This window comes from Urocitellus parryii, chromosome 11 (genome assembly GCF_045843805.1).
Source record: "Urocitellus parryii isolate mUroPar1 chromosome 11, mUroPar1.hap1, whole genome shotgun sequence".
NCBI classification, from domain to species: domain Eukaryota; kingdom Metazoa; phylum Chordata; class Mammalia; order Rodentia; family Sciuridae; genus Urocitellus; species Urocitellus parryii.
In genome coordinates, this window is record NC_135541.1 from 85,748,068 (window position 1) to 85,768,883 (window position 20,816).

Genomic DNA, 20,816 nt, shown 5'->3' on the forward strand with positions numbered 1-20,816 from the left:
AATAAATCTGTAAATGTCAAGGATTCAGTCAGAACAGCCAGAAATGAATATAATGGGAAACAGGAGATGGATTTGTTACTGAGCAGGGGTGTGTCATAATGCTTTATCCAGATGAACCTGATGGAAAGATGAAGGTTACACTTTGTGTGGAGAGACTGGAGGCAGAGTAATCTACCTGGTGTAACTTGCAGTACATTTTAAAGGTGGAAAATGGTGAGAGCTCATATCACTCGTGTCTTTAGGGTGAGACCACAGATGGAGGAGAAAGATCTTTTAGAAGAAGAATTAATGGATCTTTGCATTTTGTGACAGTTTGGTCATAGGGAAAGAAGATAAGAAAGAGTTAAATATGTGCAGAAGAGACCAATTTCATAGATGAAATACAATGGTTTGGTTGGTCAAGTCAACTGGGAAAACTACAATAATATTTTCATTATTGATTCCATGAGGCTCATAGTTTTCAGTGGAGGGAGACAAGTGAAGGGAAACTTATTTAAATTAAATGTTATGGTAGCTGTGATAGAGGTGAGTATAAGGAAATAAGATGGCACAAGAAAAGGGGCAAACAGCAAGATTAAGGGAATAGTTAGAAAAGCTTCCTGGGAGAAGCAAAGTTAAAGCTAATCTTTGAAATGCATGCAACAAGTAACCATATAAGAAAGACATGATGGGCACCCTAGAAGTCAAAGAGACAGGGGAATAATGATAAGCAGTAGGCAATATAAGCCTTCTTTCCTATAAGTTTATCTTTTGTCCATATTCTGAATGACCTAAAAATTTTACTTATGCTTCTTGGCCCAATGTATAGTCCATTCAGTTCAAATGTTTACTGAGGATGATGAAGGGTTTTGTATACTGTTAAGAGTAGACTTTATCCTCTAGGGAATTTGGCATAAGAGAAGCTAGTTCATTTATGGATGTGCTGCCTTTCTGTTGATAGGGCATTTGCATACAGGTATCATTTAGATAGCCAGTAGTTCTGGAGTTGGAGTTGTGAAAGGGATTTGTAAGTCATTTAGTAATAGCTTAAGCCAGGAGAGACTGACTTCATAAAAGTAGTGTAAAGAGGAAACAACCTTGAACTTTGAATAAGTGAGACTATCCATAAGTAGGGGGTTTAGTCAAATAATAGGGAGCAGCTGGCCATGATACTACATGCCTACAATCCCAGCAGCTCTGGAGGCTGAGGCAGGAAGATCAAAAGTTCAAAGCAGCCTCAGCAACTTAGTAAGACCCTTAGCAACTTAGTCAGATCCCCCCCCTCAAAAAATAAAAAGGTCTGGGGATGTGGCTCAGTGATTAAGCACCCGTGGGTTCAATCCCTGGTGCCATAAATAAATAAATAATAGGGAGTGATATGAAATGTTTGTCTTAGTTTAAACATGATTTAGGCAACTCCATTGAAACTACTTTAAAAACATTTGGAAACTGAGTTATCAAACACTCATTTTTATCTCTTCCTTTCCTCTGGTGTTTTCCACTTCAGTCTGGGCTATGCAAGTGTCTGTGTCCCAGTTCATGCAGACTTTATCAAACATTAAGAAACAAAAATCAGTAGAAGATTAGAGCTGAAAAAAAAAAAAAAAACTAGGGGACAATCTAGTTAAGTGGTTTTCATCGTTGTTTTTTTTTTTTTTTTAAACAACTAAGTGTCTTGTGACTATAAAACCTTCACATAGAAGCATTTTTAAAAGTAGATCAAAGTAATGTTTCTTTTATTGGCGAGAAAGGGTGTTATTTATTATCTCAAACAAGGTAAATTCAGTATCCTATTATAGTGTACTCTGAGGGATCCTTATAGAAACTTCAGCTCTAAAGAACAGTTTTGAAAACTATCTGTGGGACACTGTGGCTCGCACTTGTTATCCCAACTATTCAGGAAACTGAGGGAAGAGTATCACAAGTTTGAGCCAGTCTGTGAAACTTAGCAAGATCTTGTCTCAAAACAAAAATTAAAAGGGCTGGAAATTTTTATTGTACAACACAAATTTTCTCAAAGACATAGTGTTACACCTAATTTTAGAACAAAAACTCCTCTGGAGGAGTGTTTGTACCATATAAAGTGCTGTTCTGCACTGATATTTCTTGAAAGACATTACCAGAAGCATCTACTTGGAATGATTGACAGATGAGCATCAGACTGCTTGTTGGTGCACCCTTGGAAACAGGCTAAGGAAGCAAGGGTAAAACCCAGAGGAAGTTAGGTGCCCTAATCTTTCCCTGGCCTGGCAGCCCATGTCCCTGTGGTAGAATCCTGTCTGTTCTGCCAAAGACAAAGCATATTTCTAAAAAATGTCCTTACTTATAGAGAAAAAAATGTAAAATAGGAAAGGAAAAGCTGAGTTGGTGAAAAGTTAAAATTACTTTTCCTTTTTAAAAATGGATCTGAATGAGGCAAATAACTATGGGAACCTTTTTAAGCCACTTTGACCTGTAATAAAATTTACTGTGCCAGGGAGAGGTCAAATCATCTACAAGAGTAAATTAAAACCTAACCAATCTTCTTGACACTTTCTATATTTAGAATCTTAGTAAGAAATAGAAATTTATTGTCAATAAAAAGAATTTGCAACCAATAAAATAAATTTGAAAATGCTGATTTCTCATGAATTATATTAAATTCTCACTTCTCAGAATGCAACATAGATTTAGTGTTTACGTTTCAGCCACTCAATTTCATACTTTTTTGGTTATTAGCATTTACTGTGGAGATATTCTGTATCAACCTCTGAGCCTGGGACTGGTGTCTAAGGAAGATAACTCATGACCCAACCTTTGGTGAGTTCACAATAACTGGAGGGAAACAAATGATTACACAATATGATGTGATCATTTTGGCAATATAAAATCGATACTGTGGGAACACAAAAGAATGACCTTTGTATATCCTTCAGAAATAAGACAATATTTTAGGTGAATTTTGAAAGATGAATAGGAATTTAATCAGAGGGAAAAAGGTCAATCTTGAATATGAATTATGAGGGACTCTTCTATCTGTCATGGAGAATAAGAGCTAACTTGGCCAGGGTGCATGCCATAAAGCCATAGTTGGTAGAAGTGGTCATTGGCCAAACAAAAAATTAAACTGATCAAACAGGAGAAGACTCAGGTGAGTAAGTAAAGGATGCATATCTAAATAGGGTGTAGAGATGGAGATCAAAGGGGCTGATTAAATGAGAGTTAAAAACAGAAGGTGAACCAAACAAGTTGGAAGATAACTATTGAAAACAAATATCTAGAACAGGTATTAATTTACATTATTAGATTTTATCTTTTCATAAAATCCAATAATTAAGAAATTGTTTAAGTCCTTTTTTAATGCAGACTTCATAATCCAAGGGTAGTTTCTAAAGATTAATAAAGACACTAGAGAGAAAATTAAAATACATATTTTTATTGTTTTTGGTTTATATTGAAGTGGAAGCTAATGGATACACCTTCTCAAGTCCTTAGATGGGAGGTTGGAATCGAAGAAAACACCACTGGTAGAAGCCGCCCCAATTTTCTCTTCAGCATGACTTTATCTGTGTAAGTGTGGCTGGAGGTTTTTGTTTTTCTTTTTTAAAAAGAGTCTTGAAAAAAATTTTGAAGCAGCCCTATAGATCATATACAGATCACCTAAAACCTTTTTTTTCTGTTTATATGTTGCTTTAGTGGCTAATTTCAGAAAAAGGAGTTTGCAGTTAAATTTGTTGGAACACACTACATCTGCTCAATTTCAGTCACAGTCCAATGGTGTTGCCAAAAGGCTGCATTGGAATTATAAGAGAATGTTCTCTAGACTCAAATAGATGTAGGACAGGCTCCATAATAGAAACTCTTGGGTCACCAAATCTGGCAAGAATGTGCCTGAAAGACTGTATCACAGAAAAATAACTGGATTTGGGTCCAAATATAACAAAATATCTCCAGAGTTTTTAAAGGAAACAACTTAATCTTAAATTCGTTTGAAGAAAAAAAAGTTAATGGGATTACAAGGATGTTGATTTCTTTTAATAAAAAAAGTGAGTTGAAATTCTTGAGAATTGCAAGAAAGATCATGGAAATCCAGTGCTTATTATAAGGATATTTAATAAATTTGAGATTAAAGTAGATTTAACAGAGTGATGTTCTTTGGGGTCATGACTTTGTTTGAGAATCTGATGAAAATTATAAATTTTCTACCACAAAGTGTATACCACTACAGATAACACATTAAATTTGGCATATATTTCCAGGGATTCAGCTATCCCCATGAATTCTTTCTTGAACTTGAAGTTAAAGAAATATATATATATATATATATATATATATATATATATATATATATAAACTTCTGTTATGGATAAGAAATATTAGGACTATTTCTAGGAACAAAAAGGAAGAAGATAACTTTTCTACATGAATCAAGTGGTGACATTTCATTCTTTGAATGAATTGACCATGACATGCAGCTTCTTTGGGAGAGCTCTCTTAACTATTCTCTTTCAACATCATCTGCTAGCCCACTTTGCTCCTGGAAAACACCCAATCACTCTTTATCATATAGATTTCTTTTATTTTTTTTACAGTGGTTGATACAAAAAGAATTCATTATTTTTTCTGCAGTCTGTTCCTGCCAGAATGTAAACCAACAAAGACCTTTTATCTGATGACAGCTAGATTCCTAGCATCAAGAGCATTAGATAGTACATAGTTCTGCTTTGTAATTATTTTTTGAATAAATATTTCACCATTAAGTAGTTTTAAAAATTGTAAACTACCCATTGGCAATATATACAAATTCATGTGAAATCAGGATGGTCTAGACAAATGTCTGGCTGGATATATATTACTGCAACATGATAAACTTCTACAGCATGCTTAAGCTTCAAATGACTAATGCTTCATTTAGCTAATTTCTTGCTCCTTTTTCAGACTTTTGTCACATATTTTTGGAAATGTCTGCTGATATGCAATATTTCCAAGTCTGAATTGTTGTAGGAAATGGCATATTGTAGCAATATTTTAGTCACAAAAATTGATGCAATCTCTTTTGGGTATAGTGTGACTTGGGTGGGAATGCAACTTGGTTTTGAACTGTATATGTGTGTCTGATTTTATCAGCAAACTTCTTGCAGCTCTGAGATATTCCTAAGAACTCTTCCTCATTCATTCTGTTGCTTCAGATCTCCAGGAATAATGTTTCAAGTTTGTCATAGTCATGACAGTGTGTACTCTTGACAAGGTGCAATTCTTTGTCTTCTTTTATATCATTTCAAGTCAATGTTTAACCATAATTAATATTCATGAAGCTCATTTGGCACTTAAAAACTGGGCTTCCAAGGGGATACACTTTATGACAACTAGTCTGACATTTTGGAGACAAGACAGACCCTAAACAAGATTAAAATTCTAAGCCTGATGAAGCAGATCAACTAAAAGGGATAAAATGCATAGCATAATTTCAAGATGTGAATCACATAAATCAATTTGGTCAATCCAGTTCAAAGGAGGATTTTCTTTCTATTCAACTAAATAGTAGAGTGAATAGTTTTCTATTATTTACTTAAGAGATTTTCATTAACCGAATTCATTATTTCTTAGAAAAATAATGAAAATGGTTTAGTGACATTGTTTTTTTCTTCCATATACTACAATTTTTCATTGTGTATTTTCTAGTACAATTTTTCAACAAAGAAACCAACTTTATTAAGCCCTAAGCCTTCTCTGAAGCCATTGATCATGACAAATTATTAGTTAATAGTTTTATGCTAAATAAGTTAAATTTTAGAAACCCAAACCATTCCATAAGCTTGAGTTCAGTGTTAACTGAGACTGAAGGCTATTTAGTGACTGACCCTGGATCTTTTTAGGGATAACTCTTTCTTTATAAGCTATAAGCAGTCAGTGATTTAGACTTTATATCATCCTGTGGCACTCAAATTTGAATCCATGCTCTGTGGCTCTATTACTGGGCTGGCCAGTTTATAGCAGTTGTTCTTGTGGTTCACTTGTGATGATGGAAAAGGTGAAGTAGACTTTAACTCAAATTGTTTGATAGTGTCACAGCAATTTAAATTGTGTATGTGGCAAAAGATATAATAGTAATACTTACCTTATCAAGTCAGCAACATGCCAGTCTTGATTCTGTTTTCAAATATATTCTATTTCTAAAAGGCTTGGCTTTTAGAAACTCTAAAATGGTTTTATTTTTCACAATTGCTTTTACTTGAATGAATATGTTATATTTGCTGTCAGTTTCATTCAATGTAACATTTTACAGAAAATTTGGTAAACCTAAGTGCTAAGAAGAGCCCATAAGTTTTTTTTTTTAAATCTATTCTTTAAGGAAAATAATGCTCAAGAATTATTATATGTAAAACTTACCTTAATAGGGGAATAGCTAGTTTTATTATGAAATGAACATTGCATAATTTTATGTAGTGACATTTTAAAAAATGATTCTTGTGGTTAAAAATTTGTAGTTATGACCTTGTTTATAATTCTCAAATAATACCTGTTTCTTCTTAGGAGTAAGAATAAAAAAGAATTTAACATAATTTGTGAAGAAAAGATTTCGTCAGAGATAATACTGTTAATTATAAAGGCAAGATGACTCTGAGTATAGAGATAGGAATCAGAGATTTTGAATTTGTGATAAATCATAACTAATCACTCATTATTCTATGTGTATAATGCATCTGCTGTTATTTTCTCCTTTATTTCTACATATTTAGTGATGCACTGAAATACTATCATTTTCTGAACTTGTAGATATAAGTTTAGGTACAAGTAATAAGCATTGTGATTCAAATGCCACAAATACAAATAACACACAAACACAATCAAACCATGAACATATTATTATTTGAATGACATGGAAGTTTGTCAATGATTTGGTTAATTCAGAAAAATACCAGTTACACAGTTCACTTACGGTTAAGAGTTTCTGAGTTTGGATTTCTTTACATCTTGGATAATATGGATGATTTAAAAATACTTATTATTTCCCTCATAAAATTTATTTTATATGTTGGAGATTAAGAAAAAACAGTATCTAGATTAAGTTCTTATCTATTTCAGGCACAAAACGGATGATACTTTAAGAAAAAATGTTTTTAAACTATAAATGTTTGATGCAAGTCCCATTTTTAAACTTGTTACCGGCTTCTAGTGACAATAACGTTTGTGCTTGCTCCAGCAGCACATACACTATAAATTATCTATGGGGTGATAAAATCTTACATAGGAAACAATAAGTTGCTTTACAAGCTTCACACGGCACAAATAAGCTGTGATTATCCATATTTTGCATGTACACGATACCATATAATTATTTAAAAAACAAATAATGAAGATATTCTATTATCGGCCATCTACTTAAAAACTAATTCATTTCTGAAATCGATGTGATGTTCTTTCCTTATACAAACTTGATATACAAAGTATTGAGTTAGTATTTTTGTGGTATGTGTACTATGACAAGTGAAACTCCTAAATTTTCCAACACTCTTTTTAAAAGAGAAGACAACACTGCAAAGGACCCAAAGTGGTCATTAAATCATGCTAACATTATTGTAGGCAAAAAGAAAACAAAAAGAAATTCTTATTAAACCTTTTCAGTTTCAAGATTGGATTTTTAAATCCTACAATTTTGAAAGGAAGATATTTGAGAAGGTGTTTTACTTGTGACATTTTAAATAAATGACATTTAAATATTATCATTTCTTCATACAGTGCTTTATTTGCAGTATTATGTCCTATTTTTAAAGAAAATGTGGAATGACATATGTGTTAAACTAAATATTTATGACTATTTAAGATATATAATATTTAATATAGAATATATTTTTAAAATTGCAAAATCAATCCATGTTAATTTCTATAAAGCTGCCTTAAGGAAATCTTTTTAATATAATGTATGGAAAGTTTTTCCAAACTCAATGACATGTTTAATATAGAGTTATATGTTTTGTAGAATAATGAACAAAATATCACTAAAGTTTTCCTTTTTTTGGATACATTATTTCTGCATGTACAATGAATCAGATAACAAGGGGTTACCTTCTTACTCACTTTCTGAGTTGGTTATTTATACATTTGAAATCAAACAGACAAATCCCAAGTCTTTTCATCATTTTCTTTTGCATAAGCCCTGACAATAACTCTTCAGAACTCAAAATCTAAATCTACAGGACATTATAGAAATTTTCTTTTTTTAAGAGTATTTATGTGCTTCATGTACTTTTAGATACAAGGAATTACATTATTGCAAGTTGTGTGTAAAATAAAATATATTTAATAAATAATATATTTCATTAATAAAGAACAAAATGTGTTTGGTGTATAATATATAAGTAATTCAACCCAAATTCAAAATTTGTGACTCATCTGCATCTTTTGCAAGCAACCATATGGGCTGCTTTCTGTGAACAAAGTAACTTGGCTGCATTGAATCAGTTTTTGTGTTCAACGTCAGTGGTCCATTGAACTTGGGGTAAAATAAAAGCTCTTATGTAAGATAGCTGCTTTGATTTTCTTTTTAGTTTATAATGATTGTGTAAGGGGGTAAGTCAAGAAGACTCTTCTTGACTATTCTTGAAAATTGACTCAAATAATTACTGAGATTAAATTTCAATCTATTTTATAAAAAATATTATGTACTTTCACAGAAGTGAAGAAATACAATTGCACAATGGTGGTTACAATGATAGAAATACATATTGCCAATAAAATGTTAGCAAGAGATTTAAAAATGACTGTACAGCACCGCATCAGAGAATTCTGTTAACAGCAAAATGATCAATACTATTTTTCTATACAAATAAAATATTTTTTAGTAATAAATGGGGAAAAAGCTGTTTTTTTTTCCTTAACCCTAATTCCTACCAAAATATTTCCTGATGTGGAGCAACAGACAGTAAAAAAAAAATGACAATTTAAAAAAAAAAGAAAATTACATTCATGCATGTAAGCCAACATTAGTCTCTGACTCTAATATAAGGCAGATCATTAATCTTTTGCAAAACTATGACTTTAGCCACTTGAGCTCTTTTTAGTGCTTTTCATGACAATGACATGATAGGCCTTGTAAATTCAGGGGTTAAGATGTGTTTTGAACACATTAATTTAGACAGACTCAGCAGACTTTTGAAACACCAAATTTATAATAAAAAATGTTCTGTTTTGGAGAAATGATGAAAAATTATAATAAAAAAACAGAAGGGCTCCTATTGAGTTTATCACAAATGATAGTGTTTAGATCAATGAAAATAAATCACATGTGCCTATGTGTCATCCTCAGTCTTAATGATGTGGAAAAGGGTGACATTGAACAAGACCTGGTGGCCATTGTTCCAGGCATAAAGAGCTCTATCTCTTGCATTGTAGTCAAGCATGGATATGTGAAAGTATTGGTTATGAAAGGGAATGTCTGTGTATTCATATGTGGAGGTTTTGGTGGAATATGAATAATACACCTTAGCTCCAGTTAAGTGGGAGTTGGTGACATACAGTGTCCCACAGATCATGAAAGATTCCCCTGCACTTCTCTTGGGGTAGCCAGTGCTCCAGCTCTTCATCACTTCCAAGGTATCTTGGTTAAGTTGGCTGATGACAATATTGCCTGCATTCTGGTTAGTGGCATACACAGCCCACAGCCCAATTTCATCAGCCATTAGGTCGATGTCAGAGAATCCACCCCAGGTATAGGGGTAAACATTGTGAAAACCAGCATATTCCAGGCTTCGTTGAGCAAGCACTCTCCCCAAATCGAAGCTATATTTGATGATAATATTACTCTGGTATTTGTTAAAATAGAGTGAGCCATTGTAGACAACATGGTTAGTTCCTGCCCACTTGAAAGGGAGGTTGTATGTCCTTGATTCAGCCCCACTGACAAAGTCTGCAATTGACTTGTACTCACGGACAATTTTATTGTTAGTATAACTGTCCATATACCAGACCTGAGAAGAAGGAGAAAAACAAAAGGAGTGACTCAATTTTCTACTTTTAAGATAATTCCAAAATAAACACAGTCAGCACATATTAATATCATCATTCTTAGAACTGGAAGTAAATCATTTACTAATGACCTGCAGCAATGTGATAGTATTACAAGGTTTTGTAAAAATATTGGATTTCTCTATGTGGAACAGAAGCAACTGAGTTTACTGTCTTGGAGTTGATCTGCTTTTTGCTTTTTTTTTTTTTTTTTCTTCTTTGCTTTATTTTTTGGCTATTTAAGCCATTATCACTCAGTGGACCAAGCATAGGTTAATGTAAATCAAATCACCTGATGGATCAATGTGATCACTGATAACTGACCAAAATACAACCTTCAGCAAATTATTTTTATTCCATCCCTTGCCTTGAAAAAAAATATGGTCTAATTTCATATTTCTAATTTCTACTCATTTCTACTTCATGGGTACCACAGAACTTTCTGGTAACTTTTGTTCACTGGATCAGCTTAAAGGTACAACTACCTTTAGACAAACCTATTAATGTACATATACGTAGTGCGGACATTGCCAACTTATGAAATGCCTCCCAAAAGGTTCAGTGTTATTTCTTTTAAAATTATTTCTAGATTCCAGGGGCATATTAGTTTATTTAGAAAATGGTCAGCTCTTGAGTCTTTTTTACTTAGTAATGTTGTTTTCAAACTAAAGAGCATGTTTTATAAACAATATACAGAAAACATTGTACACTAGCAATTAGCACATTTCAGCCATAAAACAAGACTAAAATCAATAAAAATTGTATTTTTTGTACTGGTGGATTATGAGATAGAACATTTTACTAAAATAAACTTGGTATGTATTTTTAGATAGTAGTAACAAATGGAAAATATTTGCAAGTGATGTTAACACTTTTCAAGTTGAAATTAATATCCCTGAAGAAAACAAATAACCCAGAAGAGAACAGTATAAATAAAATATAACTCTAAGCAAAGAAAGTTGTGGAAGCAACATACTCTATTATTTTTTTCAGATGCTAAAGGATCTGTCATCCAAGCGCCAAATCGAGTTCCAGATGTCTTGACTGTCACAGGGCCTGTGATTTTCATCAACTTGCCACATGCTGAAATTAGAAAAACATAAATATGTTGGGAAAACCCAGTAAATGATTCCAACACACACACACACACTCTTACCAAAAGCAAATGAAGTGATCATAAAACAAGACAAATTCATGGGATTAATATCCCATTTCCCAAATCAATGATCATTGGTATTGGTTGGCTATGAATACAACAATAAGTTGAAACATGAGTGGTTGCTTTTTCAATGCTCGAAATCTAAAGTAGGTAATTTTAAGTGGGCAATGATTTGAATAATTTGGAAAATCGTTATCATTTTATCAATATGAAAGCTGTTTCTTTTAAGAAGTCAGAAAAATCAAATGAATTGCCCTCGGAACTGTGCACCTGATCACCAATATCCCCGGTCTCTCCTTCCAACACCTTGTGACCTCGGATAACTTATAGAAGCCAGAACAAACTTCACAAGCTGATTTTTAATTTGTGTTCATACAGCTCCCATGAAGAAATTCTAACGCAGTATAACAATAAAAAAATTCCACCAGTCTTCCAGAAAGAAGTAGAGTTTTGAAGAACAAATGTATAGGTTACAGGACCTGATAAACATCCAAAGAATGAAACTTCAGAATCTCAAGCCATAAACCCCAAAGTCACATGTAATAAAAGATGTAGAAATGAAATAAATAATGAAAAATATTATTTTATTGAAAAAAATCTAATATTTTTTTAACATCTTAGCAATGATAACTTCCAAAATATCTAAACCCCACCAAACAGAAACCCAGAAATTTTTGTGAGATTTTTATTTTTTTTTTACCATGAGAATTTGTTTATTTTGCAAGTGGTTTTTAATTCTTTCACCATAATTTCCTCATGTTTTTACATTACCATATCTGTTTTTTAAACTTTTAAGACATTGAATAGAATTTGTCTTAAGTTAAAAGGGAAAAAACATTCTTTCTGCTGAATAATATCACATTTAACTTAAAAATTATGAATGTTTTGAATATTAAGAATTGAAGCTCCTGGAATTAAGGTACATTTATCTGTACGTACCAATATAGCCCTGAGGTATAAATAGGAAAATGTCTCTTATAAACCATAACAAAACTCTCAAAATAAAGCATTCTTTACAATTATTTCAAAAAATTACAATTATTTCCATATTCAATAGTTTTATAGTATCCAGAAAGCCACAAATGATACACAAAATAGTTTACAATCAGAAACAGGTTCCAATACCCATTTATACCAAAATAACAAAACTTGAAACCCAGCACCCTGTGCAGAAATCTGTTTTATTCCTAGCTCATCATAAAACCACCATTTTTAAAAACACAGATCCTGAGACTTCCAGTAAATGCTAGCCAGAGCTATCATCTGAACAAAGAAAACTCCAGTAAGGTTAGCTTTAACACTTTATTTGAATGGAGCATATGATTCAAACTGAATCAACAAGGGCGTACCATTTCTGGGAGTGTGGTAACACGCACTTGGTTTCCATTGAGTGTGTAGCCATAGTTGTATGATTCAAATCAGCTTCTGGAACTTCTAACCAGTGTTAGGGTGCTTTGACTTAGAGAGAGATCTCAGACCCAGCCAAAGTGGCTCTGTTAAATAGCAAAGTTTTTAAAGTGCACATTTTGAAAGGAAATCTTACTGCCAATAAATGTTGACGATTGGTCTCAATAAAGGGATAGTCTTTCGGGTTTATCCCATGTTTCTTTTCCTTCTTTTTACTGTTTTGGGGTTGTTTGTTCTGTTTTTTCTATCCTCCTTTGACAATTAATAGAATTGATAAATATCTAGTTCCTGTTATCTCCTACCTGTCTTGATTAGAGAAGAACAAATATTCTAAGCCAAATCAAGGACAAAAGTAATTCTAGCTAAAACTTATTCTGGCCCATTTTTTTCTATATATTTTCCTCCTAAGTATGATTTGTAACTGGCAGGATACAGAGCTGTGCAGTTAAGAAAATGATGCATGATAACATATTTTGCACCATTACTTTAGTAATACTACAAATTTAGTCATTTCTAGCATTTCAAGAAATCTGAATGGAAAATATTTTCCCCCTTTGTGAAAAGAAAATTAAATGTGATGGCATTGTTATATAGTGAATGGCTTTATAATTTCCTCAGACCTGATAAACCAGGCTAATTATTCAGAAGAATTTATGACATTATCTATATTAAATAGTAAGACCCTCCAGGGTTAAACCTATTTGGAATATATCAGTTCAATTTGCTATAAACACATTAAAAATATATAAATAAATCACTATCAATTTGAACTAGAAAAACGTTAATGGAACTAGTTGAGTATATGATCATAATATATAAGAAGTGAAAGTAATATGATAATTAATGTGGTCCTACCTAAATATTTCTAAGTAAACATGATTAGAGCATGAAAATTTCAAGTGTAAGTAGATTAAGATAAATTGAAAGGCATATGCCTCCTTTCCTCCAAATACCATACAACTTAATTTTTTCTTGCACATGAGAAAGTAATTCTGACTTAAAATGTTGGACTAATATGTGCCTTTATCTACTTTATCTTTTATGATCATTAAAATAATAATAAAACATGAAAAAAACTAAGAAAAAAGTATGAGAGCCATAAGTGGAGATACCAAATTTCTAGAAGGTAGAGGTGATGGAGGGGTCATTAGGGTATAAGAGGTAATGACATTCATTAGTGTCTATGCAAAGGAGAGGACAGCTGAGGAGGGAGAGGTCCTGCCTTGAAGACGGGTTACAGTAAGAGACTCAAAAAATGGGTAAAAAGTGCTGGGAGTGAGATAGAGCCCTAGAAACAAGGACAGCACTGAAAGCTAGTCTTAAAATCTATTTATTCTACTGGGATGGTGACCCACACCTTAATTTCAGCCACTCAGGAAGCTGAGATAGGAGGAGGGTAAGTTCAAGGTCAGCCTCAGCAATTCAGCAAGTCCCTGTCTTAGAATAAAATATAAAATGGGCTAGGTCTGTGGCTCAATGGTTAAGCCCCTTTCTTGGTTCATTTCTTGGTACCAAAAATAAATGAATGAATAAATAAAAAGATCTACTGATTCCATCTTCCTCCCTACATACCAAATTGCAGAAGGCAGATTAAAAAAGAAACTAGAAAATTGTGTCAGTTACTTGGGAAGACTTTGAGTAACTAACATAAGTATGAGAGGTCCAGAACACAGGCTCCTGTGACAATGGTAGTCTCCCTACCTACCAACTGTGGGGAGAAGTGTCAACCCTACCTAAATACATGGAATTTCCATGGAGATTATCATTCAGATTTTAAAAATTTAATGGCTAACATAGGTGCCGAGGTAGCTTCAAAAAGTTAAAATTAGACTGATCAAGGTAAATATGCAAAAAAAAAAAAAAACAGGGTCCCAATAAAAGAGCCTAACAGAGCAGAAGAGACCCTGGTATCTTCAGAGACATCTGTACATTGTGTACTATGGACTGGGATAAAAAAGCACAAAACAGGTACTGAAAACTAAAAATATAGCTAAATTTAAAAAAAATTGGTTTGTAGAAGATAAAATTAGGTATCCAAAAACATTAAAATTAAAGAGAAAAATAATGAAAGTAAGAAAAAAAAAACTTGGAGGCATATAGGTGGAATTTATAAGCTCCAACATCTGAAGAATAAGTATTCAAGAATAAAAGGAAAGAGGAAAACAAAAAATTGTTAAAGAAATTCTACAGGGAATTTATTTAGTTATGAAATCTAGATATTCAAGTTAAAAGGGCATATCATATAAATTTTAAAAGATCTACTCTTAACAGAATTTCTATGAAATTATAGAAGATTCAGAATAAATTCTAAGCCAACAAGAATTAGACTGAAATTGTTTCTTATCACCCATATTGGATGCCAAGAGATACGGATCAGAGCACTTATATTTAGGAAGAAAAAAACAGATAAAGATAAAACAAGGGTTATTCATCTATTTATTTTTTTGGAACTGGGTATTGAACCTAGGGGCACTTAATCACTGAACTACTTCCCCAATCGTTTTTACCTTGTCTGACCTCAAACTTGAGATTCTCCTGCATCAGTGTTTTCAATTGCTGAGAATATAGGCAGGCTTTTCTGTCATGCAAACTTTCAAAAAGTTCATCTACACTACACGCATTTTGTTTTTTTTAGATGTTACTTAATGAAAGAGCTGCAGGTGTAGCTCAGTGGTAAAGACCTTGTCTTGGTATGCTTGAGGCCTTGGATTCAATCCTAAGCACCACAAAAAGGGGGAAGGGGCAACAAAAAAAAAAATGAAAACACTTAGTTACTTTAGGAGCTACTGCAGCAAAATAACTGAATAAACCCAAACAGAGGAAGACAAGATCAGGGAAACAGTGACTTCCTGTCCAAAATGGCAGCTGTGTAATAGGCCTTGAGAACATTTGATCCAGAATGGAAACAGATCTGAGAGGGGGTTTTCAGCAATGGTTGTGGAGATATAAATCACCTTGACCATTATGGAAAACAGTATGAATGCTACCAAAAAAAAATTAAAAATAAAACTAACATATGATCCAATAACCCCACTACTGGCTATTCAACCAAAGGAAATGAAATCTGTATGACAAATAGACCTCTGTTCTCCCATGTTCATTGCACCACTATTCACAATAGCCAAGAGATGAAAACAACCTAATGTCCATCAACTGATGAATGGATAGAGAAAATGAGGTATGGATATACCATGAAATACCATCAGCCATAAGAAGAATGAAATCCTATTATTTGCACAATGCAGCTAGACTGTAGATCTTTAAGTAAGTAAGCCAAGCACAATAAGCCTTGTTTCACTCATGTGGCATCTAAAAAAGCTAATTGCATGGAAGTTGAGAGTGCACTGGTATTTATCAGAGACTGGCAGAGTGGGGAGAGGGAGAAATGGAGAAAAGTTGATAGGTAATTCCTAAGTTATAGTTACATAAGAGTAAGAAATTCTGGTGTACTATTGCACAGTAGGGTGACAATAGGTAACAGTAATGTACTGAGCACTTCAAAAAGAAGGGTTTTGAAAGCTTTCTCTATAAAGAAATGATAAATGTTTGAGAAGCTTGATATATTTAACCTAATTTAAACATATACAATATGTAAATGTGTCAAAACATCATATTACTCTCATATAATTTTTATATTTTATGGTTTATATACCAGTTGAGAAATAAATCAACTTTAAATAAATGTGATATAAGTGAAATTCATCTACAGATAGACTGTAGGAAAAACTGGATATGGTATCAGCAAATTGATGCCAGGTGCAGTGGCACAGGCCAATAATTCCAGCAGCTTGGGGGACTGAGGCAGGAAGATCAAAAGTTCAAAGCCAGCCTCAGTAATAGTGAGGAGCTAAGCAACTCAGTGAAACCCTGCCTTTAAATAAAATACAAAATAGGGCTGGGGATGTGGCTCAGTGGTTGAGTGTCCCTGAGTTTAATACCCAGCACACACACACACACACACACACACACACAAAATTGATGCATATAAAAAGATGTCATCTTAACTTAACTCTAGTATTGGTTACTTTGAATGGCACATATATTATGTTATTGGACTTAGGCATAAACATCATTATCATAATGTAAACACGCATGTTCAACTTGTAGAGTCAATCATTAACTCACTGCAGAATAACTGAGAGACCGTTCACCCACTCTGTGATTATATAAAAGACAATGTTTCAATAATATGAAATATATTGTTAGGAAACTGTATATATACATATAATATTATAAGCTGAAATATATAATATTTCAATATATTGTTAGGAAACTGTAGATTTTGAGAAGAGATGGGAAGGCAAGAGCCTTCATATTTAAAACACATGGTTGTAAGGCATTTTTCCTATTTTCATTTGATGAAAATAATAAAGTTATAAATATGAATCTTGAAATTACAAAATTGATATAGGTCAGACTATGAATAGTTAATAACACATATTTTAAAAAGACAAGAAAGTGGGACTACCTAAGTTATCAAAATCTTCATTTGCAGAATAAAAAGTTGGTAACAATGTCTAAAAATGATTTAAAAAGTAGAAAAATCAACATATTATTAGAAATACAGATTTTAAAACTTGGGCCCTTAAAATTAACCAGTTAAATGTGATTACCTTTGGGGAGCAGAGCTGAAGGGGACTACTACTTTTCATTCCAAGCCTTTTTTATTGTAAACATACAATTTTCTAGCCATGTGTACAATATTTAAATTATAATTTAAAAGGCTGAAATAACTACCAAAATTTCATAGCTGTTAAATTTTAAAAGTAAAATAATAACATTTACATACTGTCTGTTGAAAAATAATTTCCAATTTCATGTGCCATGCTTCCTCACAGGGATAGGAAGAAGGTAGAAATGGGATGTAAATAGTCTGCAGAAATGGAAGCTACAAATAACCTTTGTTTTAATTTGGTTTGCATCCTGTCAGGATTAGACTGAAATTGTGATTTTTAAACTTCCAGTTCTGTTTTAAAATTGACATGAAAATCTCTTTTTGAATTCTTTCAGTCTTAAAAATTTTTTAAAAACCTATGAATTACTACAATTATTGGTTAACTTCATGTAGATGCTAAATTTTCTGTGAAAAATACATGTGAAGTCTTAGAAAGGACAAGTTGAATTGAGTTGTATTTCTCATTAGGTCTTATTGATTTGGTCCTGCACATGAGTTATTGGTGGTTATCTTTTCTGTCTAAAGGAAATTTATCCCTATAATCTAGTAAATCAATCTAATTTTGCAAACTTTAACTCTGTGAGATTTTAGTGAGTGGATATATAAGTTAGATAAATTTCAATTTTCAAGGCTCCAAATACAGATATTTTATACCTAGGCTGTGGCCAGAGAAGATTCTATGAACATTTATGAAGTTTATGTTTTGCATTCTTCCATTCTTCTATGTTTAATCCTCTCTCCATTGTTTTCCTCTGTGTATGGGATCAATTAGCTCTCTCCCATCTCCCCAGCAGCTCACAATATGCAACGCCATGATTTGTCTTCTTGGCATCACCCTGTATTTGACCTCAGTCCATCACAAATTTTCATCCTGGAGTCACATCCTTTGAATAATATTAATCTAAGAAGCACACTTGAAGTGAAGAGCTAATGATGCAAAGTGTTCACAATTTAAAAATAATATCTGTATTTTAAAAATGTCCTTCAGTTTCTTTATCTAAAATAGTATATTAAAAATTTTGGCCTCCATAGCAATAAAGTTGCTTAAAACCCCAAATAGATCCATGATAGCTATGTGTGCAAATGTCCTTTGCTTTTCACTACATAGTGAACAAAAGTACATTTCATATAATTCTTCCACATTGGATGACCTTGGAGGTGTGGTCTTTTGGCTAATAGACTCTTTTCTATGTACCTAGTTTGGTAAAAGAAACCAATGTTTGTTCTAGTCAACTGTACTTTAGAAAGTGAATCCTTTAGTGTTTAAAAGAAGGACTTTGGAATGTGACCTTCAAGTAAGGGTGTTTCATTCACTCATTTATTCATTCATCCAGCTAAGTTACTGAACAAGAAGTGATGTTCTAGACACTAACATTATAGTGATAAGCAAAACATGATACTTCTATCCTGAGGAAGCTTATATTTTGATGGAGAGGGAAAATAAGTAAACAAACTAAACATATCAGGTAGGAATATATTTAAAGCAGATATTTCAGTAGAGCAACTGGATGAAGTGATTGGAGAAAGCAGGGGGAAGACCTTAATCTGAGGTCTAATTGACAAGGACTCAGCCACAGACTCACCAGTTAAATGGAATACTCTTTAGAAATTTAGTTTATTTAACTAGTAAGTCACTTTGTGGATTTAGTAGATCACCTAGAGGAAGGAAGAATCTGAAAATGGTGGTAAATATGAGTTAAGGAGTATAACCACTTGGATTTGGATCCTGATTCTATCTCCAACACTCTAAGGAACTTGAACAACTGCTTAACTTCTCAATGCTTCATGTGTAACAACAGTAATGAAATAAATCTCAAAATGTTATTGAGAAGATTAAGAAATGCTAAGTGTTTAGAAGAGTGTTTGGTACATAGTCAAGTATGGAAAAAATATTGGCTATTATCAGTGCTCTTGGAAAAGCCCTAAATTGATGAAGATTGGAGACATGAATAGTCCACATTCTACAGGCTTGTAGAGTCAGAGTGAATATATGGTGTTATTTCAGATGTGATTAAAAATGATAAAGACTTGACAAAAGGAGAGAGAGAAAATGACAGATTGTGAGATGTATTGAGTAGATCCCTCTATTTACTGTGTGGAAAATTAACTGTAGAGGGAAAGAGTATGGGAGAAAGCTCCAAGAAGAGGGTAGCACATTGGTTTAGGTGAGAGATATAGAAGCAGTGATGGACATACAGAAAAATGTGTAAATTTGGGGTTTGTTTTTAAAGACATAGTTGATAAGATTAGTTATTTTTTATTAGATGCAAGGATGGAGGCCAAAGGGGGAATATAAAATCTCTTAAAATAATCTAGGCTAACATTTAGATTTTTGACTTGTTCCATTGGGCAGATTATAGTACCATTTACTCAGATGAAATGAGTGAGGGAGAAATGAATGTGGAAAGGTAAGATCAAGAGTCCAATGCAGATTATTTTACATTGTTCATGACTATTTCACATGCCAGTGGGGATTGTGTACAAATCAAGGGAGTAGCCATCTTTTGAGACACAGCATTAACAGTCTGCAGCATGATGGTGACAGTGAAAGCCAGGACTGTTTGTTGCCTCAGAGATGTAGAACAGAGCTTTGCAAGTCCCAATATTTATAGGCCCCAGCAAAGGAGCCCAAGAAGCAGCTACAGGTAAGATAGAAGAAATCTATGATCAAAAAACCCAGAAAGAAGAATGTGTTTTAAGAAGGGTGCAGTATTGACCTGTGGTGAACATCACTGAAAAGATTATAACTAAAGAAGCAGCTTTAGTAATTTTTTTTTCAAGGTAATAGTAGGAAACAGGGATGGGGGAACATGAGGTCATGGGAAATTTTTAGTGCTGTACTGATGTCATTGTTATTTCTAAAAGGTTTTTTTGTGTGTGTGTCTCTAAAAATCTAGTATGGGGGAACAGCAAATGATGCAAAAGAACGTAATTCAGTAAATGAAGGCCATGAGCAGGTGGTAGCTCATGGTAGTAACCATGAGTAATCATGCCTGTGTCTTTTTTAGTGTGTGTGTGTGTGTGTCTGTGTGTCTGTGTCTGTGTGTCTGTCTGCCTGTCTGACTTATTTCCATTAATTTTCCAAGAATGTTCTTTGTGAAATACACTTCATCCACGTTATAACTCTGAGGCAAGAAGTGGGAAATTGGATTTCTAATCTAGGCCACGCCATCCAATCATCATGTAATGTTGACAATGTGCTTTTTTTTCTGGAGTGGAGTTTCCTGGTCTATAAAATGGAACTTCGGAAGCCTGACATTTTGTCATTTTAACTAAAGGAACAATGAGTCGATAGTGGATCAATAAAGTTTTATATGCTGGTGAGGAAAAAGTACTACATTTGTGATTGTGATCAGACAAACAAAAGAATCATCATCAGCATGAGGGAGACCACCATCACCATAAGTCTTTATCCCCAGGAAGCAAAATCACAGAAAGTGCTCTCCTCGTTGATTTCTTCCCAGGAGAAGCTCCCTTTACAACCGGTTATCAATTTATTAAGCCAAAATTCATCTTATCAAATGAAATTTATAAAATTCAAGTTTTAGGAATTTATAAAACTGGCTGCTTTTCCAATTATAATTTTGTGGACCGTAGTGTCAAGAACACAGA

General features: G+C 33.1%; 1 protein-coding gene across 2 annotated transcripts in view; it reads right to left on the reverse strand.

Annotated features, from left to right (window-relative positions):
- Positions 1–9,248: 9,248 nt before the first annotated feature.
- Positions 9,249–20,816, reverse strand: part of Olfm3 (olfactomedin 3) — a 44,761-nt gene continuing 33,193 nt past the window's right edge. For both annotated transcript variants that reach the window (XM_026409169.2, XM_026409168.2), the window contains 2 exons: positions 10,940–11,046; positions 9,249–9,926 (listed from right to left, as the gene is read on the reverse strand). In XM_026409169.2, the coding sequence (XP_026264954.1) occupies positions 9,249–9,926; positions 10,940–11,046 (785 nt within the window). The remainder of the gene's footprint in view (positions 9,927–10,939; positions 11,047–20,816) is intronic.